Source organism: Simochromis diagramma, unplaced genomic scaffold, assembly GCF_900408965.1.
Source record: "Simochromis diagramma unplaced genomic scaffold, fSimDia1.1 OVJJ01000685.1, whole genome shotgun sequence".
NCBI classification, from domain to species: domain Eukaryota; kingdom Metazoa; phylum Chordata; class Actinopteri; order Cichliformes; family Cichlidae; genus Simochromis; species Simochromis diagramma.
The window spans coordinates 1,839,105-1,861,537 of record NW_024387477.1 but is presented as its reverse complement, the minus strand read 5'-3'; the positions used below and the strand labels follow the sequence as shown (position 1 = coordinate 1,861,537).

The 22,433-nt window shown below is 40.4% G+C and overlaps 1 protein-coding gene across 4 annotated transcripts in view; it reads right to left on the bottom strand.

Moving 5' to 3' along the window:
* Positions 1–22,433, bottom strand: part of il1rapl2 (interleukin 1 receptor accessory protein-like 2) — a 472,397-nt gene that overhangs the window by 78,807 nt on the left and 371,157 nt on the right. For all 4 annotated transcript variants that reach the window (XM_040015740.1, XM_040015741.1, XM_040015742.1 and 1 more), the window contains exon 7: positions 7,784–7,858. In XM_040015740.1, coding sequence (XP_039871674.1) covers positions 7,784–7,858 — 75 coding nt within the window. The remainder of the gene's footprint in view (positions 1–7,783; positions 7,859–22,433) is intronic.

Sequence of the window (22,433 nt, the reverse complement as noted above, 5' to 3'; positions counted from 1 at the left end):
TATATATATATGTGTGTGTGTGTGTGTGTGTGTGTGTACTGTTTATCAAAGTGGAGAAGTGCTTTGTAGGAAAGTGTAATTGACGCCAGGAGAGAAAGCCACTAAAAAATGCCAACTGTGTGTAATCAGCCTCAATCAGCATCGCAGTTAAATGGTGCGTGAGCAAATAACAAACAAATATGAAAACAGAATTCAAACTGCCAAGTATATTTAGCCTACCTGGAAATTTTTATGATTCCATTAAGTATGAGGTTCTCTGTTTTACAAGATCTCCATATTAAGGCTTGTTTGCTCCCGAATAACTGTATTTCCTATTGATGCTTGTAAGGGAATAATGAAAACTTGATAGTCTCTAAAAACTTTAAACTTTCTTACATGCACAGAGGTCCGCAGAGTCTTTTGGAAATGGTGAGTCTCGTTTCTGAAGAATTGTGTGGTTATCAGTGGTTTTGTATACCTCCCCTGTAAGCACCGTCTCTGTGATACTGAAAACCCAGTTACCCCTAAATTATCTGCCAAATCCTGCTTTGGAGTACAGGCCACAAGTCTGACAAGTTCTGGATTTGTCCACATGTAGAGCCTGAATTCCTTCAGCTAACTAGGCCACAGTATTCAGTTTGAGTGTGTTTTTTAATGTATTATTACCTTCTCCCATATCGGCCATCAGCATCTTCCTCTCTGCATGAGCTTCTCTTGTCGTCCTCTTTCACTTTGGTTTTACAGTGGAACCCCGACTTACGCAATTAATTCATTCCAGAGGGTCTTTTGTAAGTCAAAATTTTCGTAAGTCGAAGCACCTTTTTCCATCGTCTTTTGAGTGAGGCGATGCTGGCTGAAGATGAAGTTCTTGGTGGAGGAGGATGTGGCGGAGGTTGAAGAAAGCATGCGTATGCATACATACATATGTACATGTACATGTACATAACATTATGGAATTTAATTTTTTTAAATTTTCTATTTTATCTATTTACGTGGGCATTTTGCCGTACCACGGGCAGACATATTGCCGTTAAGTGCCTTTGTAACTGTTTTGGTTAAATGGGGACTTAGTAAGCCGGGTTTCCACTGTATTTCCTGCCTGCTTTTGTTCCTGCTCCCTCTCACCTTGTCTGCGTTCTGTCCCTCACTATAATTTACTGATTGTGTCCTCGTGCTCTCACTATTTTGTCATGTCTATACAGAATTAAAAACAATTCTTAGAATTGTTTAATTAAAATTGGGACTGTGTGTAAAGCTGTCTGTAATGTAACATTTATTGTTCATATTTTTTTGTCATAACCTTTGAATTGAAGCTGAAAGTTTGCACTTTAATCACATCTTAATTGTTTCATTTCAAATCCACTGTGATGCAGAAGAAATACAAAAACTGCACCTCCGTCCAAAAACCTTTGGACTCTATATTGTCGCATGTCTGCATTTTGAGTTTACTCCTGTTGTTCCTGTTTTTCTGTGTTTAAAGGACTTCTTTAGTATGTGTGTGTGTGTGTTTTGGACTTTAGTTCAACTCAGTCTACAAATTTCCTTCCGTTACTCTTCCACAGCTGTAACACCTTCTTTTTGGACCCTGCCTCTCTGCCTCGTTGTTATTGTACAGTTGTGTCCTCCCTTTGAACTGCCTGCAAAGACACTTTTATCTTTTTCTCAGCATCCATATGAAAAAGTCAGAACATGGCAAGGACACGTTGAGAAGGTCAGTCAAGCAAATACCTAATCAACAGGTCTAATCGATTAGCTTACATAATTGTTTTAATTTTAATGCAGTTCAACCTGAAGCACACTGATTATATTTAAGTAAACTGCACTGCACAAATAAACTTGACTCCCACTGATCTTACTGTGATCGGCTTCTTCTTCTGAATCTGTAATGGAAACACGAGAGTCTTTTGAACATTCATAGAGTTACATTTCTCCTTTCCTTATTTCCTTTTCATCATTGTTTGCTCCTCACTTCTTCCCTTTGATTCTATCTACATACTGCACTTCTTATTTTATCACTTCCCATCTCCTCCGTTGTTGTTCCATTGTTTCTATCGCGTCCTCATTTTCTTTCCTTTTTTTATATCTCGGCTGCCTTTTTAAACTTTTTTTTTCTTCTCTTGCCAATTTTTGCTTTACTTTTCTTTAATTTCTGAGCTGTTTTTATGCCCCTCTTTCCAACTTTTTTGTGCATCCATCCTGACAAGTTATCAACCCCCCATTTTTTCATAATTTGTTCAATCAACTATGCGCTATGCACTATTGCACATAAAACTGCTTTACGTATTGTTATTGTCAGTTGTCAGAAGCTTTTACCCTCATTCCTATGTACTTTGTTTTTCCTTGCTTCCTTCTATCCTTCCTTTTCATGCATTTTTTCCTTCCTCACCTTCTGTCCTTTACTTTTTAGGTGGTACTACAGCAATAACATTCCTGTTTTGCCACTGTATGTTTCTGCTGCCGATCATTTGATGGAATTCGGTGCAGAATGATGCAGCATGGTGACTCCAGAGTCTCTCTGAAGGATGGATGTCAGAAACATTAAGACCTTTCTTGCATTCATTTTATCCCGCTCTTACCTCACATTATCTGTCTGTGACAGGTTGAAGGGGAATATTGATATAGCGCCTCACAGTTTTAAAGCATTTGAAGAAAAAATAAAAGGCTGAATGAGCCTTAAAGAGAAAGACAAAAGGACAGTCAGAGATATAGAGAGTGTGATGGAGGGAAGATATACAGATGGAAGGAAGGTGAGATAGAGGCAGACACAGCACAGAGGGAGACAGACGTAGAGAGATAAATACGAAAAAGACAGAGACAGACGGAGAAAGAGAAGACAAGGGGGGGGGGGGGGGGCAGTAAAGAGAAGAAAGCTTACCTCCTTATCTTCCTCTGCCTTTCACAGCAAACCTCACAGCAGCATCTAATACTGCTCTATGTGTGAAAGTATCAGAGAGCGTGACTTGTTTGTGTGGTGTCTAAACTCAGGCAGCAGCTAATGAAACTGAAATGAAAACATCAATCTGTGCAACGACTTCAAATGTTTATCAAAATCAAGAATAAATTTGGCGAATGTGCGCCTGACGTCCACGTGGCTAATTCATCTGCATAATGCTAAAAAGCACAGGTTGTGTGCCTGTGTGTGCTTAGGTGATTTCCATGAAGGCTATTTAATTTCCCAGAGTGCTTGGCGTGTCATTGGGAAATGAACATCAGCAGCTGAGGTCTAATTGAAGGATAATTTATGGAACAAAACACAGAGAGTGTCAGTAAAAAACACAAAAAACGCTGCCGGTCAGATCGGCCACCTTCGGGCTTGGACACGTTACTACTAAACACTGCTTTTTGGTCTCTGGGTCACAGCTGGAGACCCGACTCTCATCTTCGGTGACGGTCCCTGACATGAAGGTTGGGTGAGTCTAACACAAAGTGGGGATTTAAAAGCAGCAGCAGCACAGCTAAGGGGAGATGGACCAACTTTAAGCCAACTTTGGTTGTTTTATAATCTGGATGTTAGCAATATTTCTGTCTTAAAACAAAAAGTTTGGAAGCAAATTAATTTCGTTGTGTTATAAAATCTAAATATAAGGTCAGATGTACTTTATTTAGATATTATTTTGCTATTATGTTATTTTTGTCTCACAGCAGCCAAAAACAAGAAAAACATCCATAAAACAGAGAATCACTTAAAAGAATCTCAATAAAGGAGAAAACTGAAAAAGAAGTGAAGCATTTAGATACCTTAAAAAGCTTGCTCTGAATTTTATGAATGGCTGAGTTTGATTGTGTAGTAGACCTCTAGTGGTCGCGTGAATGAGTGCATGTTAAAATCTCCGATGGGGCTGTTACTCAGGAAAAGTTGTAGAACTGCGACTACTTTCAAAATGACCGTCCCAGTCACCAGCCCGCAGAGAGATTTTGAACTGTTTAGTTCTTCCTCTGCCCATTCAATGCAAATCAGGCAATAAATAACAGCCTTAAATCAATGAAATGGTTCCAAAGTATCCCAACAACAACTAATCCCAAACTGATGCCAAAGACATGAAGCATGACAGCGTTACAGCGGCACCCTCTGCACCAAATGCGTCACATGCGATAGATTTGAAATGAGCTGGCAGGTTGTGTTTGGATCATAGATCCAGCTTGGTCATCAGAATAGCAACACTTTGCTGTGAGGAGTTGACAGATAGATGGAAACAGGAATCAAAGAGTTGGAGGCCGTTAGGGTGGATGTCTGAGAAAGATGGATGGACAGACGTCAGAGGCGTGTGACAGTCCAACAATTAGCTGAGCTTCACCGGTTTTAAATATCGATCTGAGAACAATGATTATTGAATTAAATGATGAGCCTTAATTTGATGAGCAGAAAGCACATTTTACAGTGTTAAATTAAACTGCGAGTCATATCGCGGTGTCTCATAATTTCAGCAACACTGATCTTATACTCACATTGGTTCTCAATCTTTATGCTCCGTTTGTCAGGCTGCGTTGTCACTTCCATTTCTCTGTTATGCTGGGAAAAATAATGGGAACTGATCGTTTCCTGAATACTCAGTTAAACATGCCCAGTTTTGGAAATGTTTGTTTTTGACTTCCAATTTGAATATATTTCTGACTGTGACAGTTTGGTAACAATCAAAGAGTTTAATTGGCAACAAAAATGTATTAAGAGATGGAAACTCTGAATGTGTTTAAAGAGGCAGAAAACATATTTTATTCTTTGGACTCCATCCAAAGTATTACTATTGATTAGATAAAAACACAGCAAGTCTTCCAATAACTCATTTATTCTCATCTCTTTCACATATTTAAGTTGCTCATCCTTAGCAGTAGTACTTAACATTTATCACAAAGCTGCACATTCAGAGTAAGGATGAATTTCCAGGATATCCGGGACGTGTGTAGAACTCCTCAAACACTGTTAGCTTTTCTGATTTTACTTTTGATTTCTTTTAACACAAATATCACAAATTTATGTTTAATAGTTATTTTTGTCTGTTTGTTGCCTCTAGACCATGTCGGCATAGTAACAGGAAGTGAAACAAATCGCATGTATAACCCAAGGCATTATGGAATAATGACAAAAGCGGTGGCGAGCAGGACGGCAGAGAGAAGGAAAAAGTAAATAAAACCGATATTAAAGGAAATAGAAAGTGAAGGTACCGAAGATGAAATGAGACAGAAAGAATAAAAGGATGGAAAGAAGAGGAAAAAAATGAGTGAAAGTGTAAATATAAAGAAGAAGAGTGGAGCAGACGAGTGGAGGAGAGAGGGGGGTGGAGGAAAATGAAGAACATAACTGTGGTTGCTGATGTAAATCTCCCCCAGGTTAAAACAAGATGATAATTAAAAATGTACCACAGGGTCACACTGTGGCCGTGTGTGTGTGTGTGTGTATGTTTGTGTTTGGTAGGGGTGAGAATGCAGTGCCCATTAAAAGGTGTCCCTGCTGCAATCAGTGTACAGAGGCCTTAGGGCCTATTTGTTACTACATCAATCTGGAGTTAATGGAAACACACAAATGCGCAGACTTGTGCACACATCCAAACACATTTCTGCCTACAGTGCTAACATTGTCAGAAAGACCGCCAAACAGCAGGGCAGACACACACACACGCGCATGCATGACGGGTTTATACACTTAAACATACACAACACACGTGCAGCTGGGAATGAAGGCAGCCAACTGGGCCATCCTCAGAGCACAGCGCACACTGATTGGTACACAAGCAAATCTTAATGAGATCCTTTCAGCGCTGAATTTTTCATGTTTCTCTCATAGATTCTTCACCTCACCTGTCTTGTTTTTTCATGAGCAGCTTATAGATTTTTCCTTCACCTTCCCGTTAGACGTCACGTTTCCTGTTGCTTTCGTTATATTGCTACGGCGACGGCACTTAAATGTCATTTTTTTTGAGGTTGATATAATTTGCCAATCCAAACAAACTTACTCTCATCTGAAAATCATCTACTGAAGATGAGTCGAAGTGAAAGGACGGGAATTTTTTAAATGTCACGGTTTTGACTCTCTGCCAGGTCGCATCAGTAGATAAGACAGCTCTGCGGCGAGTGCCGTGTGGGTGCTGCAAATATTTAAGCGCAGAGTAAATTGGTTTGAGAACATATCTGCACATAAGTCATTGTTAGTCATTGACTGGAGGAGATAAAAGAACACAGACGCGACGGGACTGCAATGGATAAAGTGCACGCTGACAGGCTCACCGAGCCACCGTCTCTGCATTATCTCACACGAGACTCTAAATCTCGGCCTGCTGTTCAGTGGTCAAAGCTGACCTCTAGCTTTCTAACCGATGGAGCCAATGACCCTTCAGGGTTCAGTAAAGTATCCTTTTACAAAGCCCCTAGGAGCTATACCAGCTGATGTGATTATTTTGGCCAATTGGCTTCAGTCTGATTCACAAACCAGGCTAAACTTAGAAGAAGTTTGCTCATATAAAAACACACTGACTGAAATGTATATGGGAAATTTCTCAAGTCATGATTTATGACAATGGAGAAATTCAAATGCTGAAGTAGTGTTCCCTTCACATACATGTACAGGAAGAAAGAGTAGAAGTCAAGGTCATGGATGTGGTTTTGGGCAGGATCCCATCACAGTACTGCCAATCATATCCAAATGCCAAATCACAACAACAGTCACCAGAAAGCACTTTGTATTATAAGGTAAAGACCCCATAATAATACAGAGAAAACCCCAACGATAAACGGACCAACAATGGTGGCAGCTACTAAGTTTTAATATTACTCTTATTACTCTTTCTGGGTCACAAAATAAACTTTTAACATATTTTCAGGCGAGAATGTAGCTGTGTAAACTTCAAATATCTGCTCGGTTTATCAAGACACCACATATTTACAAAAGTGCTCCGACATTTTCGGAGACGTCTGTTACCCACCAGAGCCGGCGAGAACACCGGACTCTCGCCACAAAATGTTTTCAGATCCCCGCGGTCTTTCACTACTCAGGTTAATCAGTTAGATAACCTAAAAATCTTATTGTTTGGCTTTTTTCTGTATTTTATTTGTTTGTGAGTAAATCAGTTTGGCTGAGATTAAAATTATTAGATTAGATTAAATAAAACTTTATTAATCCATCGGGTGGGTTCCTCCGTTTTTTTTCACACCGCTGAATAAACGTCAAACAAAAAACTGATTAAACAGAAGTGTGAGACATCGAGAATTTACACCGAGTTTATTAAACTCCACCGAGACAGCAGTGACGCAAATCTGAAGGCTAGACCGTCCAATTTCACAGCCTCGCACTTCCGGCCTTCTCAGTCTTCTCGGTCTTTGGCCCACGTAGACCGCGAAGGCCGGGTCCTCAGAAGGATGCGGCCTAGGTTTTGGGACACAGCTAATAATCTCCACTAACTTAACTCCTGTGAGGCGACCCTAACTATTTTATTTGCAGTAGTTAAAAAAAGACAATGACTGCTAAATGTAAATGACAGATCTGCAGAATCAATCAATCAGCTGTTTGTACGCTTAGCTGCATCTTTCATCATCAAGATGCAGAACCGTTAACACATTCAAGTAGACTTCCATCGCTAAAGTTCACGCATGCCTGAAAGGCCACAGTAAAGTGAAACGGATCACATGCGCTGCCACAGGCTGAAACCAAAGTGTTCGTGGAAACGCCCTGATGGAGCACGCCATTCCACGAAGAGACACCAAAGTGATGAGCACTTTGCACCCAGAATGGAGATGCCATTCTAAAAATACGGACCTAGAGGATCATCACCCGAAACCAAGGATAAAGAAATAGAGAGGAATTGCTGTTCCTCACCAGGTGTGACTTCTATCACTGTGTCTTGTCTGTCTGGGGGGAAAAGGACCTTGGGAGGTTGTGTGGTCTGGAGAGCTGAAAGAGAGAAAAGAGAGGAAGGAGATCATCATTAGAAGTGTGCTGGGCTTTGGACATAACATATATTATCACTTTACAGAGTTGCCATTTTTAGAAAGAAACATTCATTTTACAACATTATGCTGTTGATAGAAAAACAATGGAAAACCACAGCTGTACTGCAGGCGTAGAGCCCGAAAGTGCAGTGTTTTGTCAGGAAGAGCCCCGAGGGAGAGCTGACCTTTGCCCCCATCAATTGATTAACGGCCTGCAGTATCACAAAGCCAAATATAAAGAGAATGGAGCTACCCAGCTGTCACACCAACTAGATGCTGCCTCAGTCACAGAGACAGCTCACAACACAACTTTTCTCACCTAATGATTCCTTCTTGTCCCTGTGCAGGTGAACCTGTTGATGATCTGCCTTTGTCCTCTGATGACCAGCAGCGCTCTCTGCTTCCACTCCTACCACCTTCCCATTTTACCTCACTGACTCTGAAAAGCCAGCGCGCCATGCTGCCCGACACCTTCCCCCCCCTCACCACCTCCAAGTGTCTAACAATCCTCAATACTGCTGTCCTCCCTTAAAAGCCTGTCCTATTCCACACGTAATTTATTCTGTGTCTGAGCACATGAAGGTGGTTTCCGGAGTTAACTAAGCACCAGCTGATTATAATAATAATAATGGATTGGATTTATATAGCGCTTTTCAAGGCACCCAAAGCGCTTTACAATGCCACTATTCATTCACTCTCACATTCACACACTGGTGGAGGCAGCTACAGTTGTAGCCACAGCTGCCCTGGGGCAGACTGACAGAAGCGAGGCTGCCATATCGCGCCATCGGCCCCTCTGGCCAACACCAGTAGGCGGTAGGTGAAGTGTCTTGCCCAAGGACACAACGACCAGGACAGAGAGCCTGGGGATCGAACCGGCGACCTTCCTGTTACAGATGCGCTTCCCAACCCCCTGAGCCCCATGATTAACTCATATTGTGACCATTAAAAATGAGTTACTATTCAAAGTCTTGGCTTATACTGGAAACAATTCAGGGTTCAGTGTCTTGCATAAAATGCCCTGTCATACAGGAGGAGGTGAGAATTAACATCAACCATCAGTCAGCTGGGTTGTAGAGCTATTAAAGCTTCTTACATTTAAGAGCTGTTCAGCAGATTGTAATTCAAACAGCCTCAGAGGAGACCAGACTCCTGCACCACCTGTGAGCTCTGTTTTTAAGCTTTACAAAATCTAGGCCATGACAAGAGACTTTGGCCAATTACGTGTCTTTCAGACCAGATCTGGTGCAGCATAGGCGATTAGGCACAATGGTACAATATCACAAGCACATCACTGAACTTCTACCAGGAAGTGTGGGGTTACAATCCTGCATGAAGCCAAACAAACGTAGATTTTAATCCATATGATCATATGCACACGTGCATTACAGCAGAGCGATATATATTTTTCAGATTATAGTGGTTTGGTTCTTTTCTAGCTTTATCCAACTTTATTTTATTGCCAAATGTTTGGTGGTGCGAGATTTGCTCGAGCAGAAAAATAAAGATTGTAAGTGTTATGTGTGAAAATCAACACTTGGTTCATTTGATACATTTTTTTCAGCATCCATTAGACACAAACAAGCGCAAGAACAAAGCTGAGGCTTAATATCAGGAGTAAATATAGAGTCGAAAAGCACTCGCTCACCTACGACGCCTTAATTACTTTGACTTTTAGGAAACAGATAGTTTCCCACGTTGGATTAAATGCTCTTTATGTGACTTTTGCAGCATGGCAGAAGCACTCAACACGGGTTTCTCTTTCCGTCTCTTTTTCTTCTTTCTTTTCTTTCTCTACTTCTTCCTCTACTTCTTCCTTTCCCTTCAGTAACACTGTCAATCTCTCCATCGCTCCATCCTCGTGTTTCTGTGACAAGACTGATAGTTTCATTTGCATTCTGAAGGTGCCGCTGTGCCCTTTTAAGATTAATGAGACAACCCTTCACCTAGACCTACTCTTGTTCTCCTCTCTTCTGTGCTCCACTCCTCTTTTACTTTCCTCTCCTCTTTTCACAATCTTCCCATAATTTCGCTATACACATCTATACGACCGCTGCACAGATCCTCCCCCATTTACAGTTGTAAGTCTTTCTGGCTTATTGTGTTTCAAATTTCATGGCTCACAATTTCATTTGGGAGCTCATGTGTCGCTTTGTGAAAAAACAATGGTGCTGTATCCATGTTTTAATCGTCTATATATCTTTATGTGCGGTAAACTGTCCTTTTGAATATAATATTTCCATAATCTCCCATTTTGAGTTTGGACTTTGCTTCCATGTGTCATGTGGTTAGAAAATCAACAGTACATGCATGTGTCAGTTCTCTATGAAAAAGACTAAAAATTGTGTATGTGAGTGTTCTGAGTCTGTGCTAACTTGAATTAAAATCAAAGGTCTGCTTCAAATAGATGTTAATGATGGGGTTGCTGTTTACGTGTATCAGCCAGGCTCATAGAAACGCAGCAGCAGGAATTAGAGATCGCTGAACTTTTGAAAATGGTTGCTTGTGTTGAAAATTACAGGACACCAGTGATGCAGAGGTTGTGTTTTGTCGGTGCCTACGTGCGTGCTAGGACGGCGCCAACAGATGCGTCACATGATTAATTTCCACCACGCAGCAGTGATCCACAATGGCTAATTTCAGTCTTTGTTTTTGTACTTCTTTACCATCTAAGAAGCGATGAACGCATAAAAAATTCATAGGACAGAACAACAACACTGTGTTTCCACAATTCATTGTAACTCGCTGCTTTGCGGTTGTGTAATTGTTTAAATCGATGATGAAATGGAGAGGTGTGAGGACACAAATGGAGACTGAAAATACCAGAAAATGAAAGCAAAGAGGACCTGCTGAATGAATATGCTTGGGATTTGTTTTTTTGGCTGTACTGTGTAGAAAATAAATGTAAATTTCAGTCATCAGCGAGAAGTAGTAGCAAACATTTGGTTTATCAAAACTAAAAACAGTTGCTGCTGGAAATGAGGTTGTTGAGAACAGGACTGGGGCTGAACTAAAACTAAACAACAATCAAAGATAGAAAATTGAATTCCAACACTTTTCAGTCTGAGTTTGACGATGGAGGACAGCAGCAATTTGATCTACTGGGTGAAAACTGATTGTGGAATAAGTGGCGTGAAATGGTTTGCCATCTACTTCGCACTTACTGACAACTCAAAGAGCTTTTTAGCCACATTTGGTCTAATTTGACTCATTTATTCATAAAGCACTTTATTCTATACACTTAATTGACCTTTTATTCACAACCATAACCAATTTAGACTCACCACTGAACCTGACACGCTTCTGTTTGGATTGTGGTAGGAAACAGAGGCACTCAGAGAAAAGCCCTGCAGGCACTACCAAAGGCCGGGAGGTTAGGAGGTTCAAACCCAGAGTCTGCATGCTGTGAGGTGACTCTGCTGACTGCACAAATTGCTGCTTGTTTTCATTAGGACTGCTCTAGAAGTTAGACACATGGTGCAGTTTAACTGCTGACATACCTACAACTAATTCTTCTTCTTCTTTCCTCCACCAAGGAGATTATGTTTGTGGTCATATTTGCATGTCCTTCTGTCTGTAAGCACGGGAAGTTGACAAGTTTTGACTGAACATCCTTTGAGGTTTTCAAGGCCGACTTAATGATTTATCAGTCAAAAACTGCCAAAAACCCTTAAACTTAGAAACCACGACTCTTACATGTGTGGTGTGTATTATCGACACGTTGAATGTACCATACAAAGATTCAAAATACCGCACTGCATCGCATTTGACCTCTGACCTCACTTTTACATCTGCCTTCCTTTCAACTTGACCCCAAAATGTGTTGTGACTTTAAAGAAAGTATCATCAAGAGAAAGAAAATGAGCCGCCTAGTTAGAAATATACTGTAGAAAATTGAATGTATTACTGACCGCTGGAGGTTTCTTCCTGTTAAAAGGGAGTTTTTCCTTCCCACTGTCACCAAAGAGCTTGCTCATAGGGGGTCATATGATTGTTGTTTTTCTCTGTATGTAGTATTGTAGGGTCGACCTTACAATATGAAGCACCTCGAGACGACTGTTGTTGTGATTTGGTGCTGTATAAATAAAATAGGACTGAATTGAAAATGATTCTTTACTTACTTGAACATAATGTTTGTGTGATCAAAGCAGACATCTGTCATAATATTTCATTATGGTTGCTAATATTATTATAGCAGTTTTAGTATATTTCTGTATGCATATATGACTTTTCTCTTCTTTTTTATTAGCCAGCACTGTAACTAAAAAAACTAATTACCAAGAAGAAATCACAAGGACACAAATGGCATCTGTCTCAGTGGTGTGCTGTTTCTGCTGCACTTTGGGTTTCAAATAAGACCTTTTATAGTTACACAGTTCACTGCAGTGTGGCACATTCAGCAGAGCACAGTAATAATCACGTGCTAGACCCCACATAAAGTAGACAAAGTTTATTTTAGAGCAGTTTTTACAGAGGATGCTGTATAAACTTTGGCATTTTTGTTCAATTCAAGGAAGCTGTAAATGCGTGCACATCCCTGTTGTCATATATTACTGTGCCTGAGGGTCAGAACCTTAGAGCATTTCCAAGTAATTTGAGCAACATGTCTGTCAATAAGAATCACCCAGCTCTGATCATTTTAGCTCTGCAGGTGCTCACATAGATTAAACCATTGCTTTCCTTCAGCTTGAATCTTGGATGGAAGAAAAACTGTTTATGTCATCAAACTTAATGTGAACTTCTACTCGAATTTGAAATTTTTGAGACATAGCTCTCCTGTTAGCATTAAAAACAATATTACAAATCAGTGCCATTTTCTCAACATAATGATCATTATTCCTGCTGCCTCGCCCGTAATATTTGGGACTGCAAATGGAATTGCTTCAGCATTTCAAGGGTTGCTTGATTTTTGACCTTTTGAATGTTCATGTCCACAGTAATGTTGTTTTTTTTCTTCTGCAAAGAAAAAGAATAAGAAAAAAACTGAAACCAACTGGTTGAAAAAAGGCACCCTGTTCTTGCACACATACTAGGTTTACATTCGGTGATTCTCAAAATTAAAGATTTGAGATCCAATAAATGTTTAATTTTCATTCCTCATTAAATATTCTGTGGGCGGTAAATGCTCGGAAACATCAAATAATGAATTATCATATGTTCAGGCCAGAAGGTAGACAAAAGCGCTTTTGTCTACCTTTGGCCTGGTTGACTGTATATTAACTGGCTGTGAATGACTGTTAATGTAATCTCAGCCAAAGCGCTTGCTGTGGACCGATCCACTCTGTCATTCCTCCTCTTCTCAAAAGGCAACAGAAAAAAAGGCGCACATTTTGTGCTGTTAAGTGTGCATAATCAGATTCTACATTCTGTATATCAAATTGATTTGACCTTTTGGGAAATTGTAAAATGTCCAAGCAGGGAATGGGCAGAGACACGGGAGACATTTATGCTGGGTGTGGATACATCGAGGATGTATGTCATGCCCTATTCACAGTAAAGTGAAACATTACTGGGATTTTTTTTAACCAGATGTTAGCAAAGCTTTACAAAGAGGGACACAGACATACTTCTTGTACTTCTCTTCCACTTCATTTCAAAAGCATGGTTGAGGATTAAATTATTAGCCCCTGTGAAATATAAAGCAGAAAAGGATTAAAGGCCAAGTAGATGTTCTAAGGATGAGTTTTCTTTGGAGAGCATCAATTATTTGTATACAAAGTCATCATAATGTTTCCAAATGCCAAGAAATGGAGTGAGAAGTATCATTAAGAAATTCAAAGAGAGACTCCCAGGACAGAACACGCCTGACTGAGGTAGGATGAGAAAGATTTCAAAGACAAATAGTGAGAGATGTTTCTAAAGAGCTCAGAACAACTGCTTAGACACAAGAGATTAACTTAGCCAAGTCAGGAAATGTAGTATCAAAGTTAACAGTCACTAGAACTGTGCACAGGAATGACTGTGATGCTGCAGACCAAGAAAAACATCTTAGAGCCAGACTGGAGTAGAGTACCATAAAAACAACAACAGGGATGAAAAAGAGCTCTACAATCACAACAAACACGTGTGAAGTACACTAAGAACAACCTGGAGAAAGATTCTGCACTCAAAGTGTCCTTTGGTCCGATAAGACTAAACTAAGATGTTTGGAGAAAGCAGGAAGAGAGAGACCACAGGGAAGCACGGTGGTGGGAGTATTATGCTGTGGGAACACTTCAGTGTGTCTGGAACTGGGAATCTCATCAAGGTGGAAGAAACCATGAAGGATGTGTGAAGATTCTGAAAGAAAACCAAAAGCGGTCAGCAGCAAAACTGGGCGTGGCACATAGCTTTGTCGTCTTCCATGACAATGACCCAAAACACACGTCCTGGTGAAGAACGACCTCCAGAAGTTCAAAGTGAGCGTTGCTGACTGGCCTGCACAACGTCCTGACTTTAAAATCTGTCGGGTGAACCAAAGACCGGGGTCCTCGCTAGAAGGCAGTTAAATCTGGAGGATCTGGAGAGGTTTGCCAGAGAAGGACAGGCTGGGGTTCCTCCAGAGACGTGCGTGAAAATAATTATAAACCAAGTAAAAATAAAACTGCCACCTGTGCACAACTGCAACAAATGTATGCATGTTTATCTGTGAATTATCCGTGTTGTCTCAGTGGATGGAGTGAACACTTTCAGCGAGAAAGAGAGTGTGTGCACTTGTGTGTTCATATATGCGTGTAAGCTTTGCATTCAGCGTTACTGTTGTGAATGTAGGCCAGACACGAACGTACCCACTGATATGCAAATAAGCTTGTGTGGGTGTGTGAACATGTTAGTGAAAAATGAGTGTGAATTTCCATGCATGAGCATGCATGAGCATTTATTTATTTGCTAGTGTGTCTGTGTGTACATGAGTCACACATGCATATTCATTTTATGCTGGGATACTTTGAGTGTGACTTGTGAGTCAGCTGGTACCTTTCAGAAATGATGTCAATTTACGTCAGCAATGTTTGCAAGTTTGTTCATTTGACAGAGATATTGAACACAAACAAAGACATCAGATTCATAATGACGTACTGACGCTGGTGTTTTCATTACAAGCTGCCAAAACTCGAGGTGACCGTACCAAAGAGAAAATGTACTTACTGGTGTTTAAAATCTTTAACTTTACAATCAGTTAGATTTGATAAAGAGTTGCCTTAGTCAGTCAGCAGAAACAGTTGATGTACAGTCATTGGACACTTCATTAGATAGACGTTGCTAGAAGTGGGTTGGACCCCTTTATCCTTTAGAACTCCCATAATACTTTGTTGCATAAATTAAACTACAAGTGTGGGTAACATTACTCAAAGATTTTGGTCTGAATTGACGTATCAGGATCACACAGTTGCCGTTGTTGTGTTATCCTGATAGAAAACGCCTTAAAAATGGGCACACTGTCTCATAAAGGGATGGACATGATTAGCAGCAATACCCGAGCAGGCTGTGCCATTAAAACGATGTTCAGTTGGTACTAAGGAGCCAAGTGTACCAAGAAAATATCCCCCACACTATTACAGCAGCAGCAGCGTGAACCATTGATACGAGGACGGATGGATCCAAGTCTGACCCTACCACAAGAATGTCTCAGTAGAAATTGAGACATCTGATGCGTGTCTGCATTCATTGGATGTAATCGGTGGTTATTTGAGTTAATGTCGCCTTCCTGTCAGTTCAAAGCAGTCTGGTTATTCTCTACTGACCTCTAAAATCATCAAGGCATTTTCTTTGCTGTTCACTGGATATTTTCACTTTTCTATATCTGTTTTTCTCTTCCTCGAATCATTCTCTATAAACCCGAGAGATAGTTGTGTTGGAAAATCCCAGCAGATCAGCAGTTTGTGAAATACTCAGAGCAGCCTGACTGGTAGCATTCAGAGTTACTCAGATCACTTTTTTCGCGGCATCCGCAATCACGCCTCACCGGCTTAAAGGGTGAGCCAGCTCCTGAATGGTGGTTGTTGTTGGTGGTATGTGTCCGGCTGGGAGCTGCAAAGCTGCAGCCGAGTGTTTGTACAGCAACTGGAAAGAATAAAAGATCCTGGAAAGCATGGAAATGCCGCCGGGTCGGCCGTGGTTCTATGACAGGGTGTTCAGAAGCAGCAGGAATGAAGGAAAGCCCGGAAAGCAGAGGTGAGAGTAGGGACGTTAAATGTTAATGTAGGGACTATGACTGGTAAATTGAGAAAGCTGCAAGGATTAAATGGTGTTAGTTGAAGATGAAACAATGTTGCACAGAGTTGAATCAGGCTCCTGGTGGTAGAGAAGAGATTCCAGATAACTAGTTCAGAGTTTGGTGAGGGACAGCGCCAAGAAGATGAGACTTGGTGGTGGAATGAGGAAGGATAGGCTTTTTTTCAGATACAGAGGTTAGCAAAGAAAAATGAGATGGTGAAATGAGATGAAGAAAGCAGACAGGAGTGCTGAGAGAGGTGGCTGAGACGAAGAGGACATATATCAATTGGTCAGGCAGAGGCTGGAGTTGGACAGCCCTGATCTAAAGCAACAGACTGACCAGGATGGACGGGATTTGAAATGACTACTGTAGTTTTCGGGTCATAAGCCGCTACTTTTTTCCCACACTGTGAACGCTGCGGCTTATACTGACGTGCGGCTAATGCATTTTTTTGTGCACGGTATATATTTTTACCGGTTGTTAAGAGTTGTAATGTTGTTTGTGCACTGTTACGTAAAAAAACCATAAGCAACGTAATTGTTGTGTTACTGATACGTACGTATACTTACAGGTAGCCGTGTTACAGCCGCTGTTCGAGGAAAAGAAGCATTTGCAGTATGCATTTTTGTATGTTACCATAATGTTTATGTTACCATGTTTATGTTACCTTACGGATTAAATTAAACGTTAAAAATCCTCACGTGTAATATTTCTGTGTAAATATCTCATATTACAAATGAAACGCATACGGCTTAAAATCCGGTGCGGCCTGTACAAGTACAAAATTGATTTTCTTTCTAAAATTAGAGCATGCGGCTTTTAATCAGGTGCGCTCTGTAGTCCGGGAATTACGGTATATCAGAGGGACGGCTAAATAAAAAACATGTTTTTATAAACAAACTATCTGGTTTGCTTAAGTGTGTTGCACTGCTTTAAGTGTTGTTCCAAACATACACATTCTTAGACCTTTTTAAGATCTTCCAAGAAAATGTGAAGCGTGAATCATCATCAGGAGCAAGGAAAAAAAAAGCCTTGTAGTAACAGAAAACTACCTCTCAGCAAGTTTAGCTTTATTGTAATGTCAGTGTGATGATCTGCTGCTGTGTGAAATATACCCAGGCCAATTTCTGACGCAACAAGCACTCTTTGGAGGGGGCCCGAAGGTGGAGGACGCAGTGTAAAGCAAGTGTGTGTGTGAGATCGATGGGCTTTAATGTGACCCTGGTGCAAGTGCCGAGGTGAGGGATGCATATTCATTGTAGGTCCTTATCACAGATACCATCTGCTCAGGAGCAGTGCCACACTGGAGGGACACCCTGATGGAGGAAACAAGCGCTCTCCCTTAACGCTGCACATTGAGCTGAATGATTAAAGGCATAAATTAAAAATGAAGGGCTCTGGAGGGGAGAGAGAGGTTTGCAGATGAAAAGAAAAACACAGACGAGCTTGGATATGACAGGTACAAGGTGAACAGTTTTAACTGGCAGAAAGTGTAGAGAGTGTCACTTTACTTTTCTCCATCTTATAAAACCGACTGGTTAGGCGTTTTGTCTTTTGCATTTTGCAGAAAGGAAATTGAACATTTCATTTCAATTCCATTTTATTCAAATAGTTTGTTTTGCAGTGTTAGAATTGCCACCCGACACAAAAACATACAGTGAACTGTAAAAACGACTTTTTACAAAACCTTTTCAGGGAACTTTAAAACTTATATTCACATTTTCACTAACACATCATCTCTCTGGGAAGGTTTAGAAATACCATGAAATACATCCTTTTATTTAAAATGTAATTGTAACAGGCGTTAATGCAGGAACTGTGACTGAAGCCTGCCGATGAGCCTCAGTCGAAGGTAAAATTCTCTTCTGAGGATCACAACGAAGACCAATTAGACTGTGACCCCCAGAGATTTTTGATCTCTTGTGGCTAGTTGCAAAAAATGATACCTAAGAACTGCGAGAGCAGGAAATATAAGACAATTATTGAAAGAGAAAGAATCGCGATGACTTAGAGCTGAACACTATACAGATAATAAGCGGCATATGAATAACGAGAAGCTATCGACGAGCACAGCTGGCTGCTGCAGCTCCAGTTTGAAACACAGACATGTGTATCTGTGTGTGATAGAGAGAGGGAGGGAGGAAGTGTAGTTAGTGATTCTAATTAGTTGATTCAAATCAGTTAAGGGACTGTTACCTAACTGCCGCTGGTCCCACCGACAGCATGGATGGGAACGCACACTATTTCCATCATAGTGGCTGAAGGGGACTCAGCCACCCATGGAGATTAAGCTAATTATCTTTCTGCTATCTGTACGCTAAAGTGCTCTCAATCTCTCACAATGGCTCGTATTAAACAGGTTGAATAACCGTCAAGATGCTGAAGTGGAAAGTAAAGCATCAGCTTCTTGAATTATTTTCACCTATTAGACACACAATAAAAGCAAGTCAAGTAGCAATCGATTAAGTAGAAGAAAATAAAAAAACATAATGACTGAACAGTTTATATAAGGAAATCAGAAATCGGTTGGTGGAAGGTAGCTCGATAAAATAAAGTTAAGGGAAGCATAAAAAGGGAGGATTTACTATTTGCTTTGCTATCAGTAACAAAGTTTTCCACTTCTTTAAAAACATGTGGCTGAACTCCTCAGCCTCTTTAAGGGAGGAGCAGCCACTGCCCAAAGCTCGTGATCGCAGGTGAGGGTGGGGATAAAGATTGAGCGGTAAGTCTAGTGCAGGCATCTCAAAGGGCCGGCGCCCTAAAGCTTTTCCATTTTCCATTATTATAAATTCTTACTTTTATATTCCTGTTTTCTGATTTCACTATAGCATTAGCTAACAAAATGACAATCAGTAACATTACCACAGTTAAATAATGACACTAAAACGAACTTTAAGGATGTGCAAAATTGATTATCTGGTGTCTGGCTGGCAATATGTGTTTTCTGAAAACATTCAGGATGGTACAAATTAAAAAGAAAACTAATATATTATATTTTAGACATTTACATCGTACATCTTTGGTCCAATCTGGTTAATCGTGGTAAAAAAAAGAAAAAAAGGGGGGGGGGAATAAATAGCACGATGAGCTAAAGTGACACCTTTGATGTATTTTCATTACTGTAACTGCTTCAAAATGTATTAAAAATGTATAATTTTCTATTGCATTTTGGGTCCAGTCTAGTTTGGTCCCTCTGCTTGGTAAGAAAAAAAAAAAAACAGACTAAGCTGCATTTGGTTATATTTATTTATACTTTATGCGCATCATAATGAATGAGTCTGGCTAATACCATTACTGTTATGGAAGCAGTTCCCCCAGCTGTTATATATAATTACCAGTCAATACTGATTATTAATAATTGGAAAAACTATGTGAAGGTCTGAATTTAAATGGAGCAGAATTATCCTCATATCTGCTGCATTAGTGTTGTATCCATGCACCTTGTTAGACTGTGTCCATTTTCCTGGTAATTAGATAAATATCTAAATTGCCATTTTCTACATGACTCTGAGTTACCTACAGGTTATATAATCACAACATCATGAATGTTTAAGGGATACGAGGATGTAACCACCTTAAAAACAGATAAACAGCCTCTGACTATAAAGTTTGTCATGAAGGTTTGGTATGAGCTGGCAGATTCATCTTTCTGTAAACTGGGAAAGCATGATGGTGTTCGAAAATGTAACACCCTGAATGATGATTCTGATAATCGCAGATGAACGTATGATTGTTTGTTTGTATTACAGCCAGTGTTGGGACTAACGCATTATTAAGTAACGCGTTACAATAACTACGTTATTATTGTGGTAACGAGCACGGTAACTAGTTATTATGCCAAAACCGGGAACGCGTTACTCGTTACTGGGATTTAGATAGGCTCGTTATTCGTTACTTCGTGTGGTGGCTATCGCGGAGCTTCCACAGATTCAATAACATTAGCAAGTGGTGGAGGCCAGCAGGTGGATGAAGGAAAAGGGAGGCAGGAGGAGAGACCCGAAGCGGCCGCTGGTCCGAGAGTGTCAGGTGAACTGAACTTCAGGTAAGAAGTTATAACCTGCAGTCCATCTGGGTCAGATATGAACCAAGTTTAGGTGGAGTTTATTTTCGTTATGCTGACTTTTTCGTACTGCGTGCTAGCTAGCATGAAGGAGTTTCTATACAGCTGGGTGGTGCTATGTTACTGATGTTGAACTTTATTTTGTTCATAAGGTTAATTATTAGAGTTGCCAACCGTCCCGTAAAAAACGGAATCGTCTCATATTCAGTGAAAATATTACGCGTTTCGTATTGAGGTGAAAAGGAACAGTTTGTCCCGGACTTCAGCTACAATGAAAAAGACACAAAGCTGGAGTTATTCTGTGTTTACGCTGCACAGCTGCCTCTTCTTCTCTCATCCTCTCACCATCTCTCTCCTGTATCTACTCAATCATGAAACTGATCAATGATCAGCTGATCGGCTTTTCTCTCTTGTTTATTTATCGCCCACTTTGCGCCAGAAAGAGGAAACCAGCGGATGTCGCGGTAAACAACAGCAGCACTTTTAAGCTTGATCAGCTGTTGTTAGAATTTATTTAATATTAATTTCTAGTATCAGCTGATGTTTGCTGGAGCCACAGCTGTAAACCTGCTGGCCATGATATCGGTTTGAATATGTGGTGAGAGGGAAACATGAAGATGAAACCAGGAGATGTCCTTACTGAATCATCAGAGCTGTGATGGAGAAACAGGTTTACCTTTTAGGTGACATGAATGAGTTGAAGGGAAGTTATGAACTGTTTCTGAGAGACAAATAACACCAGGATCCTTTTCTAAGTAGCTGACAGCTGGTAACTGTGCAGGGGCGGGTCTAGCAAAGTGTTGCCAGGGGTCCATGTAGGGCATTAAAAGGGAAAGGGGGGCACAAGGAAACACTTTCTTATTCTCATTTAAAATGTCTCACTTTTAAAAAAAATAATTATCTGAATCTTGCAACAAACAATTGATAGATTGATACATATATACCATCAGAACAGTGTACATCACTGTCACAACAGTGTTTATTTTCATTCAAAGGCTTTATGATTTTTCCTATAATGGTGGGCCAGTCTCTAGTCAAAATGACTGGGCTGATTTTTTTGTCCCAGTCCAGCCCTGTATGCAGCTCATCTGCAGTCTGGTGTTACCTACATCTTCCTATTCAGAAGGCAGAATTTCCGAGTTCTGAGTACAGTCGAAAGCACCACGACTGCAGTTTTTGTGTTGGATGTAAAAAGCAGGCTAGGATAGAATCAGGCGTGGGATTTCTCTCGTGGAAATGTGCACATTATTTTTTTCCTTTCTATTGGTAGGTGGCACAGTGCACTTGTGGCAAGTAAGCAAGCTAGAAGACTGGCAGTCTTGCTGGGTATCCAGTTACGGAAGCAACACATTAACAAGAGAATTCTGAGTAAAAGTTACTTTCCCTAGTAACTAGTTACTCTGAAAGTAACGAGTAACTTGAAGTAATGGAGTTACTTTTGATAGAAGTAACTAGTAATGTAACTAAGTTACTAATTTAAAGTAACTTACCCAACACTGATTACAGCTGATGAAAATACATCAAGCACATTTAGTTTTTCAACATTCAGTCATTAAGATGACTTCCTCGACTGTCTTTCCACGTCTTTTTCGCTTAAACTAGCAGCGCCAACACTGGACCACTCGCACCATTATGTGTGTCTCTACGTGTTTACAGAGAAATAACGTCTGAGCTTTTGTACTTTGGACAACACTGACCTACAAAAGGTCCTTTTAAAACTTTTCAAAAAGGTGATTTTAGGCCAAAGTGTTGATTATGATGACAAACGCATTCATGACATTGAACAACTGAGGTCTCTCTCTCACACTCTGTGTGAGCGCATGTGTGTGTGCGCATGTGTGTGTGCGCATGTGTGTAAGTGCATCTGCAGAGGGGTGATAAGACCTTTAATAATGAGCTTGTTCATTCCGTCATCAGTCAATGCACTGTCACTCTCTAGGCCGTATTCAGCCATTAATGCATTTTTCATTTTTATACACATAGACATTAACAGGAGGGGAGAGAGCCAATGAACAGTGAGAGTGGTGAGTGGGGTCCAGACAGTGACAAAATCTCCTTTTCTCTGTCTCTCACTCACATATTTTGTCAGCAGAGAGGTCATACCTAACCTTTAACTATACGTCTACATACATCACGTGCACACATATGTCATCATTTACAAAAAATTATATGAATCTTCAGCTTGTGTCTTTCAAGTGGAAAAATAAAAAACAAGCTTGATAAGCTCGTAAATGCAGAATCCTGATGACTCACAATGCATTTGTGATTTGAACAAAAGTCATT